This window comes from Astyanax mexicanus, chromosome 7 (assembly GCF_023375975.1).
Source record: "Astyanax mexicanus isolate ESR-SI-001 chromosome 7, AstMex3_surface, whole genome shotgun sequence".
Classification (NCBI taxonomy): Eukaryota; Metazoa; Chordata; class Actinopteri; order Characiformes; family Acestrorhamphidae; genus Astyanax; species Astyanax mexicanus.
The window spans coordinates 44,637,569-44,661,777 of NC_064414.1; the positions used below are offsets into that span (position 1 = coordinate 44,637,569).

Sequence of the window (24,209 nt, forward strand, 5' to 3'; positions counted from 1 at the left end):
AAACTCGCAGTGGTGTGGGGATCCAGAAGGAGGACCATGCGGACTTACCAGCACTTACAAAGAAAGTGCGTTTGGTTGAATTGGCCCGTACCCCAGCAAAGCGGCTGAAAATATGCTCACACGCGCTTGTGGCTCGTGTTTTTCGGCTTATCTAAAGGGAGTATTACTACAGACTGGACACTAAATAACCCTGAAATGCGAACATGGACACAAAGGCCACAGGAGACGGTGTGTCAGGCTCTGGGAGAGCGAAGGTAAATATCAACAGATTGTTTCATACAGTTGGTGTGTCTGATGTTTACCTCAAAAAGCTCAATATCTCCTGACTATTAAGTTCAGCTTAACGTATAACACGCTGGCTATAACATCCATTTGTACGTTGTAAACCAATAGCTGCATGTATCATTGAGTGACATGGTCTTTAGTCAATAAGAGATCAGTATGTTTGTCGACGTTTTCTGCTATTGGTTCCTGTTGGTCTTATGCTGCATTCAAGTCTTCCTCAGAAGCTCTTATATATACGACTTTGGAGCTCCTGTGTACAACGTAATTTGTGTTCAGACCTTTTTTTAATAGGCACGCCCCCAACGCAGAAAGTCACGAATTTAGCGACATTGTATTTGTTTTTGTCTTTATAGTTTTTAATACGTAGCTACACATTCTATTAAAGTGCCACAATGAGTGGTTTAGTGAGCTGAAAAGCAAAAACATTAAAGCAAGGTTTAATTTCGAGTCAGATATTATACATTTTGTTTTGTGCAATTTCCTAGTGCTAAATAATGCTAATTCCAGTCATTTTATAAAGATATTAAATGTAATAACTTTGTTATTGTTGATTAAGTGGAAAAGGGGGCAATTTGTTAGTTACATTTTGTGTAAATCTCTTAAGTCTTTTTTTTGTGGACGATATATCGCCCCAGAAATTATTGCGATAAACAATATTGTTTTTGACAATAAAGGTATCTTTTCTTATCTTATTGAGGCACTATATAAACAAACTAACAATACAATTAAATAACAAAAGTGTGTATTCAAAATAATTAACAAACTATTAAGATTTAATTAAAAAGGTGGGAAAACAAAAGCAATTAAAACTATTCAACATAAAAGAATAAATGGACAAGCTAATATTAAAAAGTAGTCAAATTAATTTAAAAGAATATTAACACAAGTATAAGAAGGAAATGAAGAAAGGGGAAAAAGTTAAAATATAAAAAAATTAAATATATAATAAATAAATACAATAAAGTAAAATAAGTATTCAAAATCAGGTAAAACATTATTATTATTATTATTGTTATTGTTATTATTATTATTGTTATTGTTATTATTATTATTGCAACTTGAACGCTGCATAATCTTCTTCGTTATTCCGTGACTGAATGTGCGCATTGATTGACATGTGTGTTGACCTATCGGCGTCTCGCCCGGCGTGTCGCATTTGCTCCCCATTGGCCCGTTGTGGGTAGTGGGCGTGTCCTTTTCGGAGTGCTTGTGTAGTTTTTGTGACGATTTGAAAATGGCGGCGAACGGTTCAGCACTTAGGCTAACTTTATTGTGAATTGGAAGAGCGGCGCTGTGCGGAGAACGGATAATGTACCTGCCGTGTTTTAAACTTTACCGGAAAGTGTGCAGGTTCAGTAGAAGAGCGTTTGGACAGTTTTATGGCGCGGGTTTTGGTGGCGGGTTGGGGAAGTTGAGCTGGAAATAACCGCCACTGTTCAGTTTGATAGATACAACTTCAGCGCTGTGAACTGGAGCTAACGCTGCTAACGGGCTAGCTCACCCGGGCAGTGTAGTTTAACCCGTTTATAACTCAACCTCACTCTTTTCATAATTTAACCCAGAGGACACGTTTAGTTTGTGTACAGGTTAATTCAGTGGAGTGTACTTATAATTATGTGGGTGATGAATTCGGGTAGTATGAAACTGAATTAGAATCTGAAGCGATATTGTGATAGCTGTGTGAGCAGCGCTAGCCAGCGAGCTAACGGTTGTTTGTTTGGAGTGGAGCGATGCTGCTACGCTTTAGTGGGGGATAGTAACTAGGCTAGCTTGCTAACCCAGCTAGTTTACTACGTTATTTATCGTCATATACGTCATACTGAGTGGAAAATAGCTAGTAACTAACATGTTTTGTTATTACCACGCTATAACTAAGGTTATAGCTAAAGTAAATCCAGTTCAGAAGGGAAAGTTAAATAAAGCTAATGTAGGTTAGCGTTAGGTCAGTTGCAGGGTTAATTTAACGAACAAGCTCACAAACCTAACTACATATACAGTCAGCTAATGTTGGCTAACAGCACAAGTTAGTTTTAAATGTAGTCAGTTTTATTTATTTATTTTTTTAATGTCTCTTCTCAGTCACGAAGCATTTATCGCAGCCAGCTTACCGTTACCCCCAAGCCCAGAGTGTGTCCAGTGTTGTAGCCAACCTATCTGAACTTGTCTCAGTGTTGAGTGTTGTTGATAGATCTGATAGTTAAACTACTGTAGGTAAACTACTTTTACTCCTAAAAGTCAACGGATATGGACGATTCTAAACCGCGGTACAGCAAACGACTGGTACGTAACGTTATATAAACTACCTTTAATCCCAAATAACAAAAGTATGTTGAATCAACGTTATTTAGTAAGATATTTTTCCTTCACTGATGCATTAAAACAACCCTAATCTGTATGTAACAATAGCTATATTGTTTGTATTCTATTCTATTCTTATAGTTTTTATTGTACTTCTGCACTGTAAAAATGGCATGTAAAAGGCAGCTTTCCGTTAGAAACATTGTGAATATATGGCCTTAGGAAATCTAACTATTCAGAGCATACAAGTAAACGTTGATTCAATGTTCTTTGCTGTCAGGGTTATGCATTTATCCACAAATGCTTTCATTTGTTTTTCTTTTTGATGAACACTAAAACGACACACGATGCCTGTAGTAATTTTGGCAAATGCATGAAGAGAATTAAATGCTGTGTCTGTGTGCTTATTTATGGAGTACTTATTTTTGACTGAGTATTTTTTGATGCTAATTTCAGTAGCACAGAAATTTGACCTTCCAGTTTATTCTTGGTCGAAGACGTTTGACTCTAGTTGTTGGATTAACCCTGACATATCTGGTCATACTTGTACTTTGTTGATTTTCATTTGTGTGTGGAACAGATTAAATAGCTTGTACGTTTTGGTATATAGGTGTGTGTGTGTATAATTTGCGGCATTGTTTTTATTGTTGTTTCTACCTATAGGTTAGATGATGAGGTGGGGTGCTTTTGCAGTATATGATGTAGATAACCTAGGTTTAATTTTATTCTTTAGGTGCCCAAATTATTAACAGACATACAATTCTGGTTGATTCTCAATTTGTGTTTGGAAAGTATGGTCGATCATCAACGCACTCTGTGGGCTGAGATTGCTTTAGTAGAAATCCACCAAATCCTGGCTGTCTGTTGTGGTGTATGTAAAAAAAAAAAAACAAAAAAAAAAAAACACTTAAGTATTTTAGCTATTTCTTTGACATAAACCTCCTCATACTGTTTTTTTTTTCAGAACTAAATGTCATGCTGTGGTATTAGCAAAACGTTAAATCACTGAATAGGAAATGAAAGTGCAAGTTGGGTGATGTGAAGATCCAGGGTGGTACCAGCTGTAAGCAGTTTGTGTGTTTTGAAGAGAGATGAAAACTAGAATGGGAGTCATTTGATTGGTTGAGCCAACCATGTGAGCAGAGATGCAGAAGGGGTGGGGAGTGGGAGGGAGGGGACACTGCAGAGGCAAAAGGATAACAAGAGGAGGACGAACCACAGGTCTTTCCTCCTCCGAAAGAGAGGAAGAAGGCAGAGAGGATGCAGAACAGAGATGAGACCCTGGTTCTTTTGGATGGACGGGTGTTCAGGAAGCGAGGGAGGAAGAGGAAGAATAAGAAGGGGCATGAAGATGTGACACTGAAGGTGCGAGGTGTGTAGTGTTTCATTGCCCTCCACAAGGGCTATGTCCAGGCGCACTGCAGTCTCAGGCCTAAGGGAGACAGGAAGGGCAGTAGAGGATGAATAGACAGATAAATGGCTTGGTTAAAGAAAGGAAAGGGCTGCTTTTTTAACAGTCCACCCATTGTACTGTTGTGACCGTTGCATTTTGATTTTCTATTTGCTTTATACATTTTCTGTGTCAGTATAGTAGTTCAGTGTAGGTATACTGACCTTCGAATTGTTGCCCTATCCTGTGAACTGATGAGGTGTAATGTGTGATGTCTTTTTTTTTTTTTCCTGCCTGGTTAAGAACACAATGTTCCTGAAGATCTATTCAGTGAGCCTTCACCAGGGCTACTCACTGGACTGTGTGGTTAGAATGGCTCAGGATAGAGAGATGCACTGATTTGTGAAATGTAGTGAAAATTGCTGGGAGAGATGGTAGAACCTTTTCTTACAATATTAGTCATATAATAATGAAACTGCGGTATGGACTGTGCTTGTGTCTTGACAGATGGATGGACACATTTAATTTTTATTTAAGAAATATAAATCCTACAAATGTGTTTTTTTTGTTTTGGTTAACCAATTAAAAGGTGATATTTGTATGTGTTTCTTATGTGCTCAGATAATACCTTTAAATAGGATGTCCATTATGATCAGTAAACAGTGGGTCATGACATGTCACACTGAGCTGCGTTTGCTATATTGTATTAGAAATGATAGAAAATGTTGCAGAGTCATGCCCACTTTCTTTTATTGATTTTTTTTTCTTCCATCTGTGGTTGAGACTGTGTGATGGCAGAACTGAGATGCCCTTGTGATTGGCTAATAATGGAACATCACCATAGAGACACTTCAGAGCTCAAAGCATGGGCAAGACAAGGGCAAGGAGGAGAGGGAGAGAGGGTTTTTAGAACAAATGTCCCAATGTTAATGGACAGATCTTCATAAGTTTCCAATCCATTTAATATTTATCATGTCAGTATATTATAAAATGAATACAGATTCTTATTCATAATCATCAGATGCATTTAAACAATATTGTCTAATTTACTAAGATTTTCAGTATTAAATTAAGTTTGTTAATTGGTTTAAACCTGAATCAGACAAGTGCAGCTGTTGAATGATACAGAGACCTGCTGATTTCACATCAGGCCCCTCTGTGCAGCTTAGTATTGATGGGTCATTTTATTCATTTATTTATTTATTTTGTTCTCCTCTTCCCAGCGGTCGGGCACACGGCGACGTTACCATGACGATGGGATCTCTGACGATGAGATTGAGGGGAAGAGGACCTTTGACTTGGAAGAGAAGCTGCACAGTAGCCGCTTCAGCTCAGACAGGGTCAAGCGCATGGAGGGAAAAAGTACTAATTTATTCGCTTTTTCTTGAATGTTATGCACTTAATTAGGAAACACATGGGTTTGTTGTTGGTGGACATTGGTTTCTTCTTAAAGCACTGGCCTTAGTTATATTACCATTTTTAGAGCATTTTCACACCTACAGTGGATGCTTTTATGCAAATCTTACAAGTTACAATTTACAAAACAAGTTTGTAAATTGGAGCATTTTATTTGATTTTACACAGGGGAAAAATACAAGGATACTGAAAAGTCACAACAAATCATGTGAAAGGTTTTTTTTTTTTTTTTTTTTTTTTTTTAAATTCTGCTTATTGATCAGAGCTTTTTAGGGCGGAGCAAGAAAGTAAATACAGAAAAAAGGTTCTGTGTTTTGTAATCATGCGTATTTTTGTGCAGTTTAACATGGAGCATTGGCAGAGATGGCATTTATTCAAAGTTCTAGTAATTAATCTGGCAAATATATCATCTTTAGACTTGCTGAAAATATCTGACAATTGGATTGCTTTAAGGTCAGATTACGTTCTTGTTTCATATGAACTGCTTCAGATTTTTTTTCAAGACCACCTCCTGTTGTAACAAGTCTGTGATTGGCTAGCCTTCTTTATAAGTGATGTATTAAGCAGGTAATATTCCACTCAAAAGCTTTCCCTGCCATACTGAACAAGCTTCCCTACTGCTGTGTACTTACTGTATCCCATCCTAGCTAATTTGGTCATAACCTGTTTTGAATGAACTGGCGGTGTTGCGGAATACATTATAAGACAAATTCATAAGGAGCACCTTCATCACTGTGCATGTTGTATTATCAAGATGGTATATATGAGCAGTTTTTTACTATACAAATATACAGTATCTTTGTTTGGCATTGTTGTTTTTTTTTTTATCTCTCTTGTTTTTGAAAGTATTCTGGATATTTGACTTGTTCACATGTTATCTTCATACTTGTTTTCTAAACAATTTTATTTTTCTCTAGACTTCACATTTGAGTTTATCCAGAGAGGAGGCCTGAGGGACCCAATTATCTTTGAGAGACCCGATGGACTTGGAATCAGGTAATACATTGTGTCTTTTTGATAAGTAAATTGGTACAGTTTGGGAATTAACTAAACTATATAAACTATTTCAAATGAACACTGCTCAGATTTATTTAAAATAACTAATACATAGTACATCTGTGCTAGGCATAGAGGTATCTGTGTCGTAAAGTGTAAAATTGAGACTTCATGCACAGTCTGGCAGGCATGAATTAAAATGCAAATTGTGGTGAGAGGTGTAAGAGTATCATAGTGATTTAACCATTTGTTAAAATCCCTGGAATGGGATTTCATCCATAACAGGTAGATGAAATGGAAATACAAGTGCTCAAAATGGTCCACAATGCAGGTGGTCCAATGGAATTGTTGTAGATGGCATACCCTGGATGGATTGGGAAAGAGAGAGAAAATATTGATGCTTTTTTGAGTACTTGAACCTGTGCCAGGATTGATTCTGGGTTTGTGTCATGGAGGGTAGAATCACTGCAGGCTAGTTTTACGAAGAGTTTTTTTGCATCACAGATACTGTGACTTACCAGTCTTTATACTGGAACAAATAGTGGTTTAGTACTTGCACATTTGCTAAGAGGGTTAAACAAGATCAGTTAAATAATGTAGGGACTGGACACTAATTCAGTATTGATATCACCGTTGAAAATTTTTAAATAATGGTGATACTTAATATAATGTAATAAAAACATCATAGCTCTCACAACCAGCCTGAGGCCTGCGTTGATCCAGCAGCTAGGTATGAGAGTTCTAGGCATCATGACTAATAACCAAAGACTTAACTAGACCAAACTAGAAGACCTGCACTACCTAGTGCCATCAACCTGTCATCAATTATCAGTGAGTAATCAGCTTGGAAAAACAGCATCACGGCTAACCTACTCCAAGCCTTCCAAGTCCGGCTGTTAGCGTTAAAGCTAACTCGCTAGTGTAGATCAGTGTAAAGTTACATACAGATAATATTACAGAAATATTATATAAATAAAGAACATTGTCTTACATTTTAACAATGTACAGGTATGTGGCCAGTGTTTGTTTGAAGCAAACCAGAGCACACTGTTTTCATGTGTACCAGAGATTAATTTAATGAGTTGGCATTTGTGGAAAAACGGATATTACACCTAACCAAACAGCAAAGTCTAAGTGTAGTCCGCCCCTGGTGCAAAAAGAAAAGAAAAACCCAAGTGTGAAAATGAGTTGCTTCTTTTTGGAGCACATTGGAGGTACAGGATGCTCACTGGAAGATGTTTTACACTGATCCACTGATAATTTCTTCATTTTAATGCATCTCATTTGTTTTCCTTTAGAATGCCAGATTCAACCTTCACTGTGAATGATGTAAAGAATTTTGTGGGTAAGGAATAGATTTTTCACTTTCTCTTAACTTTTTCTGTTTTTTTTTTAACAATAAAATAAATAGTCTTGTTTTAGAATACAGTAGCTCTACAGCTCACAATGTTTTGAAGCAGTTGTTTGCTAAAAAAAAAAGAAATGTCATTATGTATGCTTTCTGGCCTTCTGCTAGCAACTGAATCATGCATTCTAAGCCTGACTAGGTTTGTCAGCTTGTTAAGTAATGCTAGGACAAAAATGCAAAAGCAATGTTTTTCTGTATTGTAGGCAGTCGGCGAATGATTGATGTGATGGATGTGGCAACTCAGAAGGGCATCGAGATGTCCATGGCTCAATGGTGGCGATACTATGAGACCCCACCTTCCCAAAGAGAGAAGTTGTACAATGTCATCAGCCTGGAGTTTAGTCACACTAAATTAGAAGAATTAGTTAAAAGGCCATCCACGGTTAGTCCACACACTATCACACATAATAATGCTTTGAGATTAAGCTGTTATATGCATCATGGGATACTCATACACAGCACAATATTCCTATATGCAGGACATATTTTATTATTGTATTCCCTTTAATTCACTGTCTTCTGCCTCTTTGTCTGTCAGGTGGACATAATTGATTGGGTGGACAATATGTGGCCAAGACATCTAAAGGAAAGGCAGAGAGACTCCACAAATGCCATTTTAGACATGCAGTACCCAAAAGTGCAAAAGTAAGTTTAAAGACTAGCATCTTGACATTTCATTCAATTGAAGAGTGCATTGCACTTTTTTCATGAAACTTTTTTAGAAATACACAAGCAAGCTAAGTAGTTATTCTTCCCTATTTAAGTACACTGCTTGAATGGAAGATTTGAGTTTGTATTTTTAGGGTGAACATACTTCTATATACACATGACTGCCATATGTGAAGACATCATCTTGCTTTTAAAGCTAGGGAATCAAGCTGTGTGCATTAATTTAGTGTGCCATTTAATTTGCTGTATACAGAAATAATTTCAACATGTTTGATCTAGGACAAAAGATGCTGTTTTTCGTTCAAAAGACGGCTGATTTTTAAGGTTTTCTTTCTGTAATTTTGAGCGAGTCCAATTCTGGTCCAGAGGGATTTAAATATTGGAGGAAAAGTGGGAAGTTTGTGCTTTTAAGCAAGTCAAGGCATAAAAGAGTTGACACACTTTGCTTTTCTGGTGAACAGGTACTGTCTAATGAGTGTGCAGGGCTGTTATACAGATTTCCACATAGACTTTGGAGGTACATCAGTGTGGTACCACATACTGCGAGGAGGCAAGGTACGCAGCAAATTATTTGATATATATTTTGATATATTTTTTATTATACCTGTAATCTATTTGGGTGGTCTGTTACTATTGGGTAGTGTAACATTGAGATTAATAATAATTGGCTTTTTATCGCACAGGTGTTCTGGTTAATCCCACCGACACCACAGAATTTGGAGCTGTATGAAAACTGGGTGTTGTCTGGGAAACAAGGAGACATCTTTCTCGGTGACAAGGCTACAGACTGCCAGAGAATTGAACTCAAGCAGGGCTACACGTTCATTATCCCATCAGGTGAGGGCATGGGACATGCATGATGCTTGCTACCAGATAGTCCTGATTGCCAGTTGAATTACAAAACCAAATAGATATCTAAAACAACCTGCATTATTTACACTATGTGTACTTATGTTATTTTATTTGTATTTTTTTTGTCTCTGTATTTGTGTGTGCACAGGTTGGATTCATGCAGTTTATACACCTGTGGACACTCTGGTGTTTGGTGGAAATTTCCTGCACAGCTTTAATATCTCGATGCAGCTTAATATCTACAGCATTGAGGATAGGACGCGGGTAAGGAAGCTGAAGCCTACTTCTCTTAAAATTTAAAATAACCATTTTTGGGAGATATTGTTCTTACTAGGAAAGCAATGCTAAATTGTGCCCATGGTTTGATGTCGACACATTAATATTATCTTAGCTCAAACATGCAGTAGGTTATTTGCCCTTTTTATTTTAAGTGAACAAACTGCTACTACAAAGCGTGGTAGAAAGTAATATGAAATGTAAACAAGATCATTATTTAATCAACTAAATAAATTATCTTGTGTTCCAAAACAGAGTTAAGAAGGTTTTTGTCAAGTTGTTTTAGACAAATATTTAAAGATTGTTTTTAACACCTCCTTCTCACTCTAGGTGCCAACTAAGTTCCGCTATCCATTTTACTATGAGATGTGTTGGTATGTGCTGGAACGATATCTGTACAGTCTAACCAACACCTCCTACCTCATCCCAGAGTTTCAGAAACACTCTTTGGGTATCGGTAAGTAATTTAATAAGTACCTCACCTAACCTATAATTGCTAACCTGGCTAACAATTAAAGAAGGTTTGTGCAAGTTTGCCCGTCTACTATTCATAACTCTAACTGCCCTGCTAGTAGCTTACAGATAATGGCAGCATAAGAGGGGTTATCATTTAATTACTCTTGTTGTATTACTTGTGTAAATTTTAAACCTCCTTTCTCTCTCAGGCCTTAAACGTGATCCTTCTAATTGTGACACCCTAAACGGTCATGCAAAAGAGGAGGACGAGACACCCTCTCCCCCAAGCCGGCCAGGAGTAAAAGTTCACCTGACTCCTTTTGAGCTTGAGGGTTTGTGGAATTTGCTGGGGAAACTTGAGTCTTTGCCCTCACACAAGAAGTGTGTGCCTGCAGGAATACATAATGCACCTGCTCTGTTACACGACATGCGGGTGAGTCCAGAAAGTTATGTAGGGTTGCACCTAATGTTTTTGTTTTGTTTTTTCTAAATTGATTTATTATAAATTATTTTTTATGATTAGTTGATTAATCTTGCAACTAGTTTTAGTTGTACAAAAAATAGTTTGTGTGTTCAACTTGATTTTAAATAATTAAACCATAATAATAGGGAAAAAATGAATCTTTAATTAAACCAAATATTTTCTTTAACTATTTTCAAAACACACTATATGAACTAGTGCTTTAATTTGCCACAGAAACATCAGTTTTGATGTGGTTATGCTTACACAGTGACAGTGACAAGTGCATGCTCTCTAATGAGATCTAGGACTGTGTTTCAAAGCACAATTTCATACTATTTAGTTAAATTATGTCCTGTTTAACACACTACTTGTTAGTTTGCGTTTGTCGACTTGCGTTTTGCAAATTGACACATTGACATGAGGCACAATTGGGTTTAACCCTGTAATGTACATAGTTTAAAATGTCACTATTGGAAACTCCTGTGTTTTTAATGCGTTTTCTTCTCACAGGCATTACTTAAAGAACATGCAAATGACAACCCCAAACTTGCATATACTGGAAGACCTATTGTAAAGTGGCCAAAGAGGGTGAGAATTTAAATGTTTGATTTGACAAATCTTAACACAATCACTTCTATATCATAAATGCTAATGTTAATGTTTTTTTTTTTTTCTCTATTCCCTATTACCTCTTAATCTAGCCATCATGGTACCAGCCTCCTCCTTGTCCTGCACCAGTAGGCCGTCCCAAGCTGGCTACCACTCCCATTATTCCACGCCCAACCAAACCAGCCTCCTCCATGTCTGTGCTGCGGAGGCGGCGAGTGCGCTGTAAGCGCTGTGAGGCATGTCTGCGTGCCGAATGTGGTGACTGCAACTTCTGCAGAGACATGAAGAAGTTTGGTGGCCCCGGCAAGCTGAAACAGACCTGCGTCCTCCGCCAGTGTCTTGCAGTGAGTGTGGGGGGAGCTGTTCTTAATTTTGCATATTGGTAATACCTATCTGAGACTGTAATATGTTTTTAAACTAAAGCTCTGTCTTTTCTACTCTCCTGTATAGCCTGGCTTGCCTCTTTCAGCAGTGTGTGAGATCTGTGAAGAAGGGAATCAGGACACCGGAGAAGAGCTCATGGAGTGCTCCAACTGTGCCCAGATTGCCCACCCCAGTTGCCTAAAGGTGTGTGCATGTTAAGTTGCCAATGTTAAGCAAATTGTTCTTCAGTTGTTTGACATGGTAATTTTTTTTATATTTTTTTATCATAATTTATCATTTTATTTTCATTTTATTATTATTAATTATTTTAAATTTTCCAATATATCCCATAATGCAGACATGGATGCCTTGCAGCTTTCAGCTAGACTTGGCTATTTTTTTTTTAACAGTATTATTAATCAAAGTGTTTTTTAATTATAGATTTGTTCTTTTAGAATAAATGTGTCTGTGGTCATGGATTAGTTTCTCTCTTCTCTCTTCTAGGTGCCTGGGGAGGGTGTAGTCAACAAAGATCTCCCAAGTTGCTGGGAGTGTCCTAAGTGTGTTGTCGGCAAAAACACAGAATCTGAGGTAAAATACAGACTCACTTTTAAACTTAATGTTGGATAAAAGGAATACATAACCTACAATAGCTGTGGATGTGCATCTTGTGCAAGCTGAGTTTGGAATTGAAGTACTAGTTCATGTTATGCTGTTCTGTATGGAGAATTCATACTAGGACTGTGATTGTTTAAACTCTCCACCACTAGTTAGAAACAATTATTATCCTCCTTCAAACAACAGTTTAGTAATTGTTGTAATAATAATAATTAGAAAAGGACCAGTTAATCAGCTTTATATGCGTATAGGGCAATACAGAATATTTTCAGCGAAAATGTTTAATTGGCTGATATGAATAGTTCTCAGAACACAGTAGAACTGATAAACGCCACAACGCACGCACAGCAGCAACCACTGCAGACCACATTTAACCACAAACAAAAATACAGCAGTGACTATCGGAAAGGTAAAGTACGACAGCATAATAGCATTTTAGTGCTTGGTAAGCAGTTTTTTTGGTTGGTGCTCGGGATTCCAAAGTTTATTTAAATGACCCTAAAAAGTAAAGTACATTTCACCTCAAGAGATGATGCAGAAAGTTCTTAAGTCTGCCTGGAAAGATGAATGTGACACCCAGACCCACCCTGGGTTGGTGCCTGCGATTAATCAGTCAGATAAACTAACATTTTATCCCCAAAAGTACTGTTTAGCCCATCTCTAATAATAACATTTTACACTCTTCCTAACTTGGAAGCAGACTCAGGAGCAAACAATGATTGTGTGTGTTTCAGAATAATCTTTATCAAACAAAACTACTTTCACTGTTTTCCACGTTTGAGAACACAGAATCAGCACAGGCCTGACTAGCCCTTTTATGCACGCCCCCAACACACACTGCTCTCGGTGGTTAACAGTAATGCTTCTTCCCCTGTGTGTCAGTCGTCGGGCAGCGGTGATGACATCACGGCTCAGGAGGGGTCAGGGGGGCTGAGGGGCGAGGGCGGGGCGTGGCACGGGGTCGGGCGGCCCCCTTCCTCTCTCTCCCACGGGTCGCTACGGAAACAGGTGGCGGCCCCAGAGCATCAGCTCAGAAAGAGGGTGAGAGGCTTCGCCTTCCTCACGCCACTGCTGCCGCACGCACGCCCACAATCCCTGTTCCTTATTTTTTCTTACCCCTTAATTTCCTCTCTGACTCTGTTGTTCCTTGCCCCCCTTTTCCCCTCTGTCTCCTACCCTCCCTTTCTCTGTCTGTCTGTCTCTCGCCCTCCCTGCCCTGTTTCATCATCATCCCGCGCCCCATCGCTGCTCGGACTGACTGATTGGGGGAGAGGGCCTCAGAATCAGCTCTCTGTTTGCAGCATGTTTGATTTCTCACTCACTGTGATTGTGACAGTGTTTGCTGGCAACTAAAATGCCTTGCATTAAACAGTTTTGTGGTTTTTGTTACAGATTAAATTGGAAGGAACCAAAATGCATGTAAGTATATAAATAAATAAGTGGCCATATTAATAATGACTGTGTGCTCTTAATTTAGAGAAATCCTTACATTAGCTCAATAGTGTTGTAAAAGCTGAACAATGTTAGATCTGTTTCTAGGGTTTTTTTTTATTTTTCCTGTGTACAGTTTCACCTGGGTTAACAGTAAAGGGTTTGATTTGAGGTCTTATACATGTGATTTTACACACACTTTATAAATTTATTTTTTTCCTTGTAGAAGCGCAAGTCTTCTTCAGTAGATCCTCGAGTGGCGAAGATCTTTCGGAGGCATGGAAAGGACCGAGATGATGGTTCGGGTAGTGATGATGAGGATGGAGATGGAAGGCGGAAATCATCACTTCAGTCAAGGAATGCGCCGTCAGCTCGGCGTAGCTTTGGGTCTAGTAAACGCGGTGTGTGGAGGAGTTCCTCTCATCGTGGGGGCGTGGCTACAAATTCCTCCTCCCAGAAAATGAAGCGCGTACTTAATGCGAGGGGTGAGCGCAGGGGAAGCGTTCGTTTTCGAGGTGGGTCTAAATCGCACAAAAGGCGTTATGAAACAGAGGATGACGACGATGATGACGATGATGAGGAAGATGAAGACGACGAGGAGGAAGAAGAGGATGAGAGTGATGATGAAAGGCATGTGGGCCGGTCAGGAAAAGAGCACCGTTCAAGGCGGCGGCGCAGAGGTGAAGAGGACGACGACGATGATGAAGAGGACGACGATGAGGATGAAGATAGTGAGGAAAGAGACTTTGATGGGGAGGATGAAGAGATGGAGGATCTGGATGATGGAGGGGAGGATGAAGAGGACGAGGAAGGTGAGAACCATTCAGACTCTGAAACAGACCCTCCTGTCTTGCTTGTTTCAGACTTGAATGACGAACTGTTAAATGGTTCTTACCTGACCGTCACACTACAGCGCCCCGCAAAGGCCAAGCGTGATCCTGGTGCTATTGTACCCAAACTGGAGGCTGCCATGTCTCCCCGCACTCCTGTTCACAAGCTTCGTCAGAAAAACGGCAGCTCTCTGACCGCTGGCAACGGTCTCTCCCAACCCAAAGCTGTCCTTTCATCTGGCCGCCCCAAACGCTCCTCTCACAATGGCCAAGAAAGAGACACAGTATCCCCTTCCTCCACCTCCTCTCGCTCCTCAGTATCTCCTCCTCCTCCTCCCCCATCTGCCACAGGCTCCTCCCCGCCCTCCCTGCTCTCTCATCCCTCATTTCGGGATGTGGGAAACGAGCCAGGCTGTGAGAAGGAGGTGTGGGTGTCTGTGTTCCGCTACCTGAGCCGAACCGAACTGGCTGTCTGTATGAGGGTCTGCAAGGCCTGGTACAAATGGTGAGTAGTACATGTGAGCTGTTTTATTTAAGAGTTTTTTTTTTTTTTTTTTTTTTTTCTTTCTAAATCTGTTTAAAACGTCCCTTGACCCCCTTTGTGTGACTTATTTTAACAGGAGCTTCGACAAGCGTTTGTGGAATCGCATAGATCTTAGTCGGTGTCGCTCTGTAAGCGCTCAGGCTCTCTCCGCCATCATTAAACGTCAGCCCGTCACACTTGATCTGTCTTGGACACCTGTGTCAAAGAAGCAGATAACCTGGCTTGTCCATCACCTCCCAGGTATATCAACACTCTTGCCCCTACCTGAATATTAAACAAAGTTTGTTCAGTATTAATCAGAATGGTGATTTTGAATTTCATTGCTGAAACAGGCAGATCTCCATCCTTATAGACCATCTAGTATAGCATGAAGATTAATATTGAATTGTTTTTTAGAACTAGTCTTCTCTTTGTAAGCCTTAATATGGAGTGGCAAAAAAGGCAGAAGGAATTTGCCATCAAGATATTATAGGGAGTCCAGAGACCCCAACAGGATTGCTTTTGCTGACCCTTTATTATTAGAAAAGAAAAAAGGCAGTTAGTTTGTAGTCTCGAGACAGTAGTATTGATTGTGTATGAGAAAATATATTGTACAACACTGAAAGATTAGAGAACACCCTATGATTTTATATTCTTTATGCTTCTGTATTGGGCATGTTTTTGCTGGTTCTGGGAACTAGAGCAAGGATTACACTGTTGCCAGTGCGTTTGCTTAGTATTTGGACTCTAAACACTTATTACACCTTTTAATCTACCTTTATTTTACCTGATTGAAGTAAATATTTGTGTACATGTTTGGGTGATTAAATTTAGAGCCCTTAAATGAAACCAATGTAGTCTCACCACTGGTTCTGTCTGTCTTTCATCTCTCTCTTTTTCTTCTTCTTTCTTAGGTCTAAAGGATCTGATTTTGTCTGGCTGTTCATCTTCATGTGTTTCGGGGTTAATTTCTCAGAGCCTGCCTTGTCTCCGCACGCTGGATCTGTGCTGGGCAGAGGGGGTTAAAGAGTCTCAGCTCAAAGACCTTATATCACCACCAGGTCAGATCAGAACAGATTAATTAAAAAATGTTTAATAACATTTTCATGAATGTTATTTGATATTTGCTTCCTGTCTCTCTGGTTCTCCAGGTAGTGAAAATCGCAGCAGGTTGAGGAACACCCTCTCCTTGCGGTTGTCTGGTTTGGATGTGAGTGACTCAATTTTGAAGCTGATAATCAGACACATGCCACTGCTGAGGAGGTTAGATTTGTCCCATTGTCATGACGTCACAGACCAGTCGGTCAGCCTGCTCACAGCCAGCGGATCCAACATGCGCAGCACCCTCAGAGAGATCAACCTTGCAGGTAATCAGACTTTAGATTCTCTGTATCATGTGCAGAGATATGGTTTGAATGCTTTTTTTTTCATGAGATTGGGTAGGAATAAATGTTGCACCCTAGCCTGCCACCAGAGGGCATGGGAGATGCTATGGCTTTATTTTTCAACCTCTGTCATCCAGTCCACACTTATACACAGCACAAAAAGTGAGACAAATTAGTTTAAGGTTTTTGTTAAGGTTTTTTAGAAGTAGCGATAATTAATTATAAATAAACAGTTTAACATACAACCCTAAAATACAGACTATGGCAATCCCCCTATGCCGATTGCCTGCAGTTTTTCTCAATTTGTCTTTTAATTTCTTTAAAAGCATTTATCTGTAAATATCAGTATGATTGTGCAAAATATGTAATTAGAGAAGATTGCAATGGTTTGTGCTCTTCATTGTTTTGTCTAACTCATTCCCTTTTTTTTTTTTTTTTTAGGGTGTAGTAAGCTAACGGATGCCTGCCTGTCCTACATGAAGCGTCTTTCTGCTCTCACACTTTTGGACTTGCGGAGCTGTAAAGGTGTGACGCGGCGCGGCTGTGATTACTTTATTTCGGACCTCTCGTACTGTACCCTCTTCTGCTTGACTGAAGACAAACTCATCCAGAGAATATCTTAACACACGGACCTACGTACACAGGTACACACGTGCTCTCACACAGCTGTGCTCTACGGGCTCCATCACAGTGCTCCGACAAGATTAGAGCTCCCTCCCGCAGTCTGGTTAGGAGGGTTGATGGAGGGACAGAGGCCACTCCCCTGGGAAGAGGATGAAAGAACAGAGTCTGATGGAGAGAGTGATGTTCTTTTTGTGCAGTATCACTGTCAGGAGAGCAGGCATCCAGGCTCATCCAAAGCTACTTCTAAAGAAGATAAGGTTTGTGCACTTGAATCTGAGCTCGAGATGTATTTGATCCTTAATTAGCTAGGGTTCTGTGGATGATCTAGTGACCTAGAGGAGTCTGACCGCTGAGTATAGTCTCAAACAGTATCAAATATGTTGCCACACATGTGAGGCTATTTCAGATATGGCTCTTATTGTCTACCAGCATTACTGTTGAAAGGGGGTTATGGTTGGTTTAAAAAACGTCACACTTGGCCTACAAAATTATGTAGGAAAAAGCAGGCAAAGGGCGTGCACTTACGTTTTAAGTGCCAAATCTTCAGCCTACAGCCCCAAATGGTCTCTCATACAAACACATGCACATTCTTTTTGTTTTTCCTGTCTTCTGATGCGCACCAGTTTCATGCCTGACAAAGCTTTGAGGGCTTGGCTTCTTTGCTTCAACGTCTTCATCAGCCTGCTCTTCGCTTACTGAATTTCCCTACTGTGTATTAATCTTTCTTTTCCTACTGTAGCTTTATCTTCAGATTTGTTGGTTTCCTCTTGTATCAGCATCTTCCACTCTGTACATGTGTTCTCAGTGTGAATCTTTGTTTTCCTCTGAAAGCCAGTCTTAAATGCAGCCTGTAGTTAGTATTTTTTTCTTGTTTATTTTTTCTTTTCTTTCCTTTTTTTTTTTTTTTTTTAAGAAAAATAAAGTCACCTTAAGATTTATGGCTATGAAAATGTATTTTTTTTTTCAGTTGCTGATTGCAGGTTTTCTCTAGCTGTGTGTAAAATGACATGTTCTCAGGTGGATTGAATGTTTGTGTGTATGTGTGAATTTTCTGAAATCATTGTATGCTTGTATTTATAATAAGCTTCACACCTAAAGAGATCAGAATTCTACTTCAGAATGAATTTCTCTAAAGTTAATGCAGCCTATTAATCAAATAAGCAGATCAATCATGTATGTATGTGTTACTGACACTTCTGGAAAGTTTTAGTTCAGTCATTGGCAGCAAAAGAGCTTTGTCAGAAGAGGGGGATATATTGTGTAAAGTGCATCACTGGTTTTTGGCTCATTCTAGCGAGTAAGACAAATATAAAAAGTTTACAAAAAACATTTATTAGTGTCTGATGCTTGAGAGTAAACAAGTGTACAAATGTGTTTGTTCTGGAAATGTATTGTATAGGTGCTGATATGATTTAAGCCACCCTATGCTTTGTATTGAGGTATGAAATAACAAATCTATTCATCACATGCTGACAGCATAGCTCAAACTAAAAAAAATCCTTCTTGTTTAAACTATTAGCATCAAAATATTATTTTGTAGAAAATCAAAAAAAGAGGTGAGCGATGCTTCTTGAAACTTGATTTAATGTTTCGTTAAGCAGACACATTCTTAAAAACCAAAATGTTAAAGATATGACTATACATATTACACTTGGGGTACATAAAACAAAAGATCAGTCCTAAAAAATAATTATAAAAAGGTCTTTACAGTGCAATATTAGTTAAAAGACTAAGCAAAGTTAAATTGTCAGTTTTAAAGGAGATGTACATTTGATGCAAATGAAAAAGGATGCAGTTTGTATCCCGTTCCACTGTAGAACTTGTTCTGGAATTCCACCCTGGATCAGGAAAAAAAATGGGCAAGATCAGGTAGTTAATTTACATTTGTGTTCTGTATTATGTGCCTGGGGGACAAAATGTTCTTAAAGGTAATAGTGTTTTGTAGTCCTCAGCTATGAAGTAAGGATGCTCATACTCTATGAAACATTAAGATTTTAGTTGTATTCTATGTCTGACCATTCATCACTTGGGTAATGTGAATGGATGGGAGTGTTGGTTGGATGTATTCCTTACCAGTGCAGACGAAGTGCGTGCAGGAAGGCAGACAGCCCCTCCATGACCAGCAGGATGGAGACGGTAAGCATAGCGAAGAAGGAAAAGATGACTGCCAGGATAACGGAGCCTATATAACCTTGCCATGACAGAGAGATCCGCATCACCATCACCCACAGCACCTCCGACAGCTCTGTCCAAAAAAAAAAAAAAGAAATTTGAGAAGAAGAAGAAAAAAAAACCACCCTTCTAAAACATTTGTAACATAATGCATTTATTACACATAGCATGGCAACACTGTCAAATGATCATGAATTTATAACTCATAACCCGAGTTGCCAGGTTTGCAGTTTTTTACAGCAAACTGGAATTCATTTGATAGCGGGTGAAAATTCAAAGGATGTTTTTTTTTTATATATATTTTTTCCCCATTTGTTTGTTTGATTGGGTTTTTGTTCTCTCTCTCTCTCTTCTTTTTTTTCGACTACTTTCATATTTATCATGGCCTCCAAAAAGCTTCATTGCAAACTACTCAAAATGCATATGTTGTGGCTATGGCAACTTTTAAATATTGGGCTAGTTTAAGCATCTGCCTGGCAGGTTTTAGACAGACTTTGGACAAGGTATTTTATTATTTTTTTGTTGTTGTTGACCTGGCAATCCCAGCTGTAACTTACTGTAAATCGCTGTCTGTTTTTTTTCTCTCGCTCCAGAGATGAGAGAAGCAATAGGTGAGATTTAAACGCTTAAAATATGTTTACTTGTATAATGAGCTGATGAACAGTGAGTACAGCTATTCTATTGCCCCTTAACTGTGTCAAATCATTGCAGCCCCAGTGATCTGATGTATGGCTGGATGCTTTTGTATTTTTTACTTAAATTTCAGCCTGTTTGTCCTCTTAAAAAAAACAACTTGTACCGTATTTTTCGGACTATAAGGCGCACCGTATTATAAGACGCACTATCAAAGAACGCCTATTTTCTGCTATTTTTCCATACATAGGGCGCATCGCATTATAAGGCGCGTTAAGTGACACTAGAAAGGGTGCCTATATCAAAGTGAACAGGGGTGGCGCCATGTTTCCCTTCCCCCACCGGGGGTGGTCTCTTGCCGGTGGAGCGTCTCAGTATACAAATCTTGCTCTTTCAAAGTCAAACGAGTGCTGGATATTAATCTACACAGATTCCTCTCCTGAAAACTGTTTATTTGGGTGAGTAACGTGCTTCAGTTTATTTACAGTAAGCTTAGATTTCCAGATGTCCACTAAGGCTTGCTGCACCAGCGTTAGCATAGCTATCCGCTAGCACGCTAGCTAGTCACCTAAACTAGTAAAGTTAACCCAAACTTAAACGACAGCGTTACACTGAGTAATCCTGCGTGTTCTGGTAAGACAGTGAGATATTAGCTAGCGATTCGTCCCCCGTAGCTTGTTTTAACACGGTAAACAAGCAGATTACAGGCTGATAAAACTCACCTCTGAGAGAGTTAGCGCTTAGCATCTAGCTAATGCTAGCCAGGCAAAGCAGCACAGACTTACAGGCCGATAACTCACCTCTGAACGGTGAACGCTTAGCGATTAGCATCTAACTCTAATAATACTGCTCCAGCAGTATTAAAAGTGCTAAATTTAGAAAATACTGATCTCTGAACAGTGAAAAAGCTAGCTAGCTAAGCGGTTAGCATCTAGCTAATGCTATTGCTGCTCCAGCCTCGGAGCGGCACGGGTCTGCACGGAGTGTGTGTTTACTGCTCCTTACACCTGACGGGTAAAATTTAGATAATACTGATCTCTGAACAGTGAATAAGCTAGCTAATGCTATTTGCTGCTCCAGCCTCGGAGCTGCACGGCTCTGGACTCTGTATAGCACTGAAACTCTCTATAACGCTGCACGGAGTGTGTGTTTACTGCTCCTTACAACCTGACGAGTAAAATTTAGATAATACTGATCTCTGAACAGTGAATAAGCTAGCTAGCTTAGCGGTTAGCATCTAGCTAATGCTATTGCTGCTCCAGCCTCGGAGCTGCACGGCTCTGGACTCTGTATAGCACTGAAACTCTCTATAACGCTGCACGGAGTGTGTGTTTACTGCTCCTTACAACCTGACGAGTAAAATCCATACAAAAGGCGCACCGTATTATAAGACGCACTGTCAATTTTTGTGAAAATTAAAAGTTTTTAAGTGCGCCTTATAGTCCGAAAAATACGGTACTTAATTTTAGATTCTCATTTCCATATTTATGTAGGCATCTATTTTACTTACGTGCATGTGCAAGACTAAGGGCCCACAGCCGCAGGTAGGAGGCAGTGTTGGAGATGCAGCCCAGGCAGTACTCTATGGTGTGAATGGCTTGATGCATAAAGACCTCAGTCAAGTCGAACCCCTGAAGTATACAAAACAGAAAACATAGATCAATACAGAACATAGACACAGCTTCCCACTTTAAATCTGATGCTTCTTCACACTGATTCACCTTGTTCTCTCCCCCATTTCCTCTCTCAAGGTCTCCAGACTGAGCATTGATTGAGTTGGGGTCAGTCACCAGGGGGTGCTGCTCTTCCTGTCATTAAAACAAACAGTGCATTGTGCTCCAGTAAGATAAATTAAGCTACACGCTGGAACAAATTGATTAGTAAAGAAATGTGGATTTTATATTCGGGCATCATTACCGTGGTCCTGTTCCTTCCGTGTTTGAGGTAGAGGTAAATTGGCTTCCCCAGTAAAAGAATAGGAACAGCACAGAAGGCTAAAACCACGAGCACCCGCTGCACAATCATCTGCACAAAGAAAGAGAATGTATAAATGTAGATTTGCCACAAAACATGATGAAAACATTAATTAAGTTCTCTGTGAAGTCGAGATCTACCCTGATAGTTCAGCATCAACATTTCCACTGCATTTGGCTTTTAGAGTAAGCTGTGGTACATTTTCCCAAAAGCCTTTAGTATTCATATGATAGAACAGCAAAATGAGTCAAGCTCACACATTCCCATAACACCTCTATATCACCTCAAAAACACAGACATGCCAAATGTCATGTAAATGTATTAAAGGTGTCGCCTTGGGAGCGGTTACACCTGTATAAGTTGTGAGGTGCCATCTTGTGTGTGAAATTATTAGCTCAAATGAGGAACGATAGATCAAATTGGCTAGATTTGTTCATGCAAACAGACAAACCAGATGCATAAATCACATTCAAGTAAGGAGACCCCTGTAGTATTTTCCACAGGCCAGTGCAGCTTTCTTTAGCTTTCATGGGACACAATGCTAGTTCCTGTCCCATGACATGTCCATGTACATTGGACTATTTACAGTAAATCAGAAGTGTATTCCTTATTTTCAGCTGTTGTCAATCAACAACCGATAAATAAAAACGAACAGAAATGCTTTGATAAGATTATCTAGGTTTTCACATTGTCAATTAAAATCAGAATGCAATTTGTACAATAAAAACACAAATGTTCATACAATTTGGGATAGAGCAATATTCACAATTTTTTCTCTTACTGTAAACTGGTCAAAATTCTGGGTAACACTTTACCATAAGGGTATAATTATCAGTACTCCATATGTCTTACTGCTTCATATGTTAAATAGATATCAGGAAAAAAATCTAATTGTCTATCTATCTATCTATAAAAATATCTTTAAAATAGAAAACAGAAATTTCAAGTGAACATAAGAGAATAACGGAACATGGCGTCCCTCACCTGTCCTGTGTAGAGGGGTGGGTTATCTGGGTTCTGAGTGAACAGGAACATGTCTATGAAGTGGATCAGGATGCTCGGAGCACGGCTGGAGTCCTGCGGCCCAAAGGCAATCCACTTAAACACCACCATGAAGACCAGATATCCAAACAGACAGAGCATGAACACCAGCTCAGGAATCAAAACCAGGAACACACTGCTCATATCACCAAAATGCCTACAGAAAGAGACGGAGTACAGAAGACGTAAAAAAAATCGAAAAAGAGAAAACCGTGAGTATTGGAAGCAGATATTACTTACATGTAATTGAAAAAGGACAGGCTGACTCCAAAAGTCATGTGGATGACTCCAATGATGACAGACATCTTCATCTTGTATGAGTTGAGGAAAGTCAGGTGGTTATTTGCCAGCCTCCAGATCTTAAGGGGAAAAAGTTAAAATCTTAAAAAAGGATGACCTTTTATTATTAAATTAGTTATAATTTAATCATTATAAACAGAAAATGTGTATTCTGTTTACCGGGTCTATGCCAAATGGGTAAGGACCCTGGAACACTCCAGTGACATTTGGGTCCAGAGCAAGGTACTGGTTTTCCCTCAGAGTGTCATCACTAGGAAAATGTCATTAACACAAAGTTTATTAAGAAGAGTTTCATCTCACACCCTGCGCAACGGGGTGTGGTGCGTTCAGGTTAACTTCTGTTGTATTGCTATCTTGGCTACAGAAAACACAGGTGCGCCACTGGCTGAAAACAACCTAGACAACAGTCAAGAGTCAGAAGTTTATTGCTATCTTGGCCAAACCAGTGCATTGCAACTTTCTCATCAACAATAAATAGCACTGGTCAGTTTCCTCTGCTGAGAAATGCAGATGTGCTGCACCATGAAAAATAGCAACCCACTAAAGTCAGAGCACACTGATCGGTTTATTTCACATTACATCCAAACCACACAATGATTAGTTAAAGAGATGCATCACATGTTAATGTGATGGGTATTTATATTGAAGCTCACCTCCAGTTGTAGTGCTGTATCATAGGTTTGAGGTGCCAGCCTGAAGGGAGCGGACTGAGACCTTTACTGAAGCACTCGTTATACACAGCTCCAGTGTAGATGGAGAAGAGTCCCATCAGTAGAATTAAATAGCGACCTCCAAAAATCATTCGCCACATCTGAGACAAAGACACGCAAAAAAATGAACAAATTACAGTTCACATTTACTTTACGTAACCAAACATGCTTTCACAAGCGTGCATGGATAATGTGAATGATCCACATTTAAACGGAAATTGTTTATAAATGGGTAATGTGTGCCGGAAAGAACTGTAATTAGATTTTTCTCAGGCAAACAAACCTCATTGGTGCTTTCTCTCATTTTGGGGTCTCTTTCCTCCAGCAACATCCAGAGAGCTGCCAGGGTCATGAGAAAACCATGACCAACATCTCCAAACATCACCGCAAACAGGAAAGGGAAAGTGATGATGGTATATACCGCTGAGGGAGAACACACATGGATGCAGTTAGGTTCTGCTGCAGCTTCTACACAAAAGAGAATGTA

General features: G+C 39.4%; 2 protein-coding genes across 7 annotated transcripts in view; one reads left to right on the top strand and one right to left on the bottom strand.

Annotated features, from left to right (window-relative positions):
* kdm2aa (lysine (K)-specific demethylase 2Aa) lies at positions 1 to 18,221 on the top strand. Of its 5 annotated transcripts, none has more exons than XM_007256119.4 (22): positions 1 to 254; positions 5,197 to 5,335; positions 6,307 to 6,385; positions 7,684 to 7,730; positions 7,997 to 8,175; positions 8,332 to 8,438; positions 8,924 to 9,017; positions 9,146 to 9,299; positions 9,463 to 9,578; positions 9,921 to 10,047; positions 10,256 to 10,479; positions 11,020 to 11,097; positions 11,211 to 11,462; positions 11,569 to 11,685; positions 11,986 to 12,072; positions 12,982 to 13,140; positions 13,492 to 13,518; positions 13,757 to 14,865; positions 14,981 to 15,144; positions 15,798 to 15,944; positions 16,035 to 16,250; positions 16,710 to 18,221. In XM_007256119.4, exons 1-22 carry the CDS (start codon positions 204 to 206, stop codon positions 16,889 to 16,891), a joined length of 3,855 nt encoding a protein of 1,284 aa, XP_007256181.3. In that variant the 5' UTR covers positions 1 to 203; the 3' UTR covers positions 16,892 to 18,221. The 5 variants fall into 5 exon arrangements, with proteins under 5 accessions (XP_007256181.3, XP_007256182.3, XP_007256180.3 ...); XM_007256120.4 differs by lacking the exon at positions 1 to 254 and adding an exon at positions 1,497 to 2,565; XM_007256118.4 differs by lacking the exon at positions 1 to 254 and adding an exon at positions 3,775 to 3,948.
* Positions 18,205 to 24,209, bottom strand: part of tcirg1a (T cell immune regulator 1, ATPase H+ transporting V0 subunit a3a) — a 16,027-nt gene continuing 10,022 nt past the window's right edge. For both annotated transcript variants that reach the window (XM_049481021.1, XM_049481020.1), the window contains 10 exons: positions 24,006 to 24,145; positions 23,666 to 23,823; positions 23,172 to 23,262; positions 22,953 to 23,071; positions 22,656 to 22,869; positions 21,615 to 21,722; positions 21,419 to 21,505; positions 21,208 to 21,328; positions 18,966 to 19,137; positions 18,205 to 18,730 (listed from right to left, as the gene is read on the bottom strand). In XM_049481021.1, the coding sequence (XP_049336978.1) occupies positions 18,646 to 18,730; positions 18,966 to 19,137; positions 21,208 to 21,328; positions 21,419 to 21,505; positions 21,615 to 21,722; positions 22,656 to 22,869; positions 22,953 to 23,071; positions 23,172 to 23,262; positions 23,666 to 23,823; positions 24,006 to 24,145 (1,295 nt within the window). In that variant the 3' untranslated portion in view covers positions 18,205 to 18,645. The remainder of the gene's footprint in view (positions 18,731 to 18,965; positions 19,138 to 21,207; positions 21,329 to 21,418; positions 21,506 to 21,614; positions 21,723 to 22,655; positions 22,870 to 22,952; positions 23,072 to 23,171; positions 23,263 to 23,665; positions 23,824 to 24,005; positions 24,146 to 24,209) is intronic.

Excerpts from the sequence above, each read along its gene's own strand:
- kdm2aa (XM_007256118.4), top strand. The coding sequence starts at position 3,844 with ATGCAGAACAGAGATGAGACCCTGGTTCTTTTGGATGGACGGGTGTTC. Across the intron at positions 12,073-12,981 it reads GCAAAAACACAGAATCTGAG|TCGTCGGGCAGCGGTGATGA; the intron begins GTAAAATACAGA and ends CCTGTGTGTCAG. Across the intron at positions 13,141-13,491 it reads AGCATCAGCTCAGAAAGAGG|ATTAAATTGGAAGGAACCAA; the intron begins GTGAGAGGCTTC and ends TTTTTGTTACAG.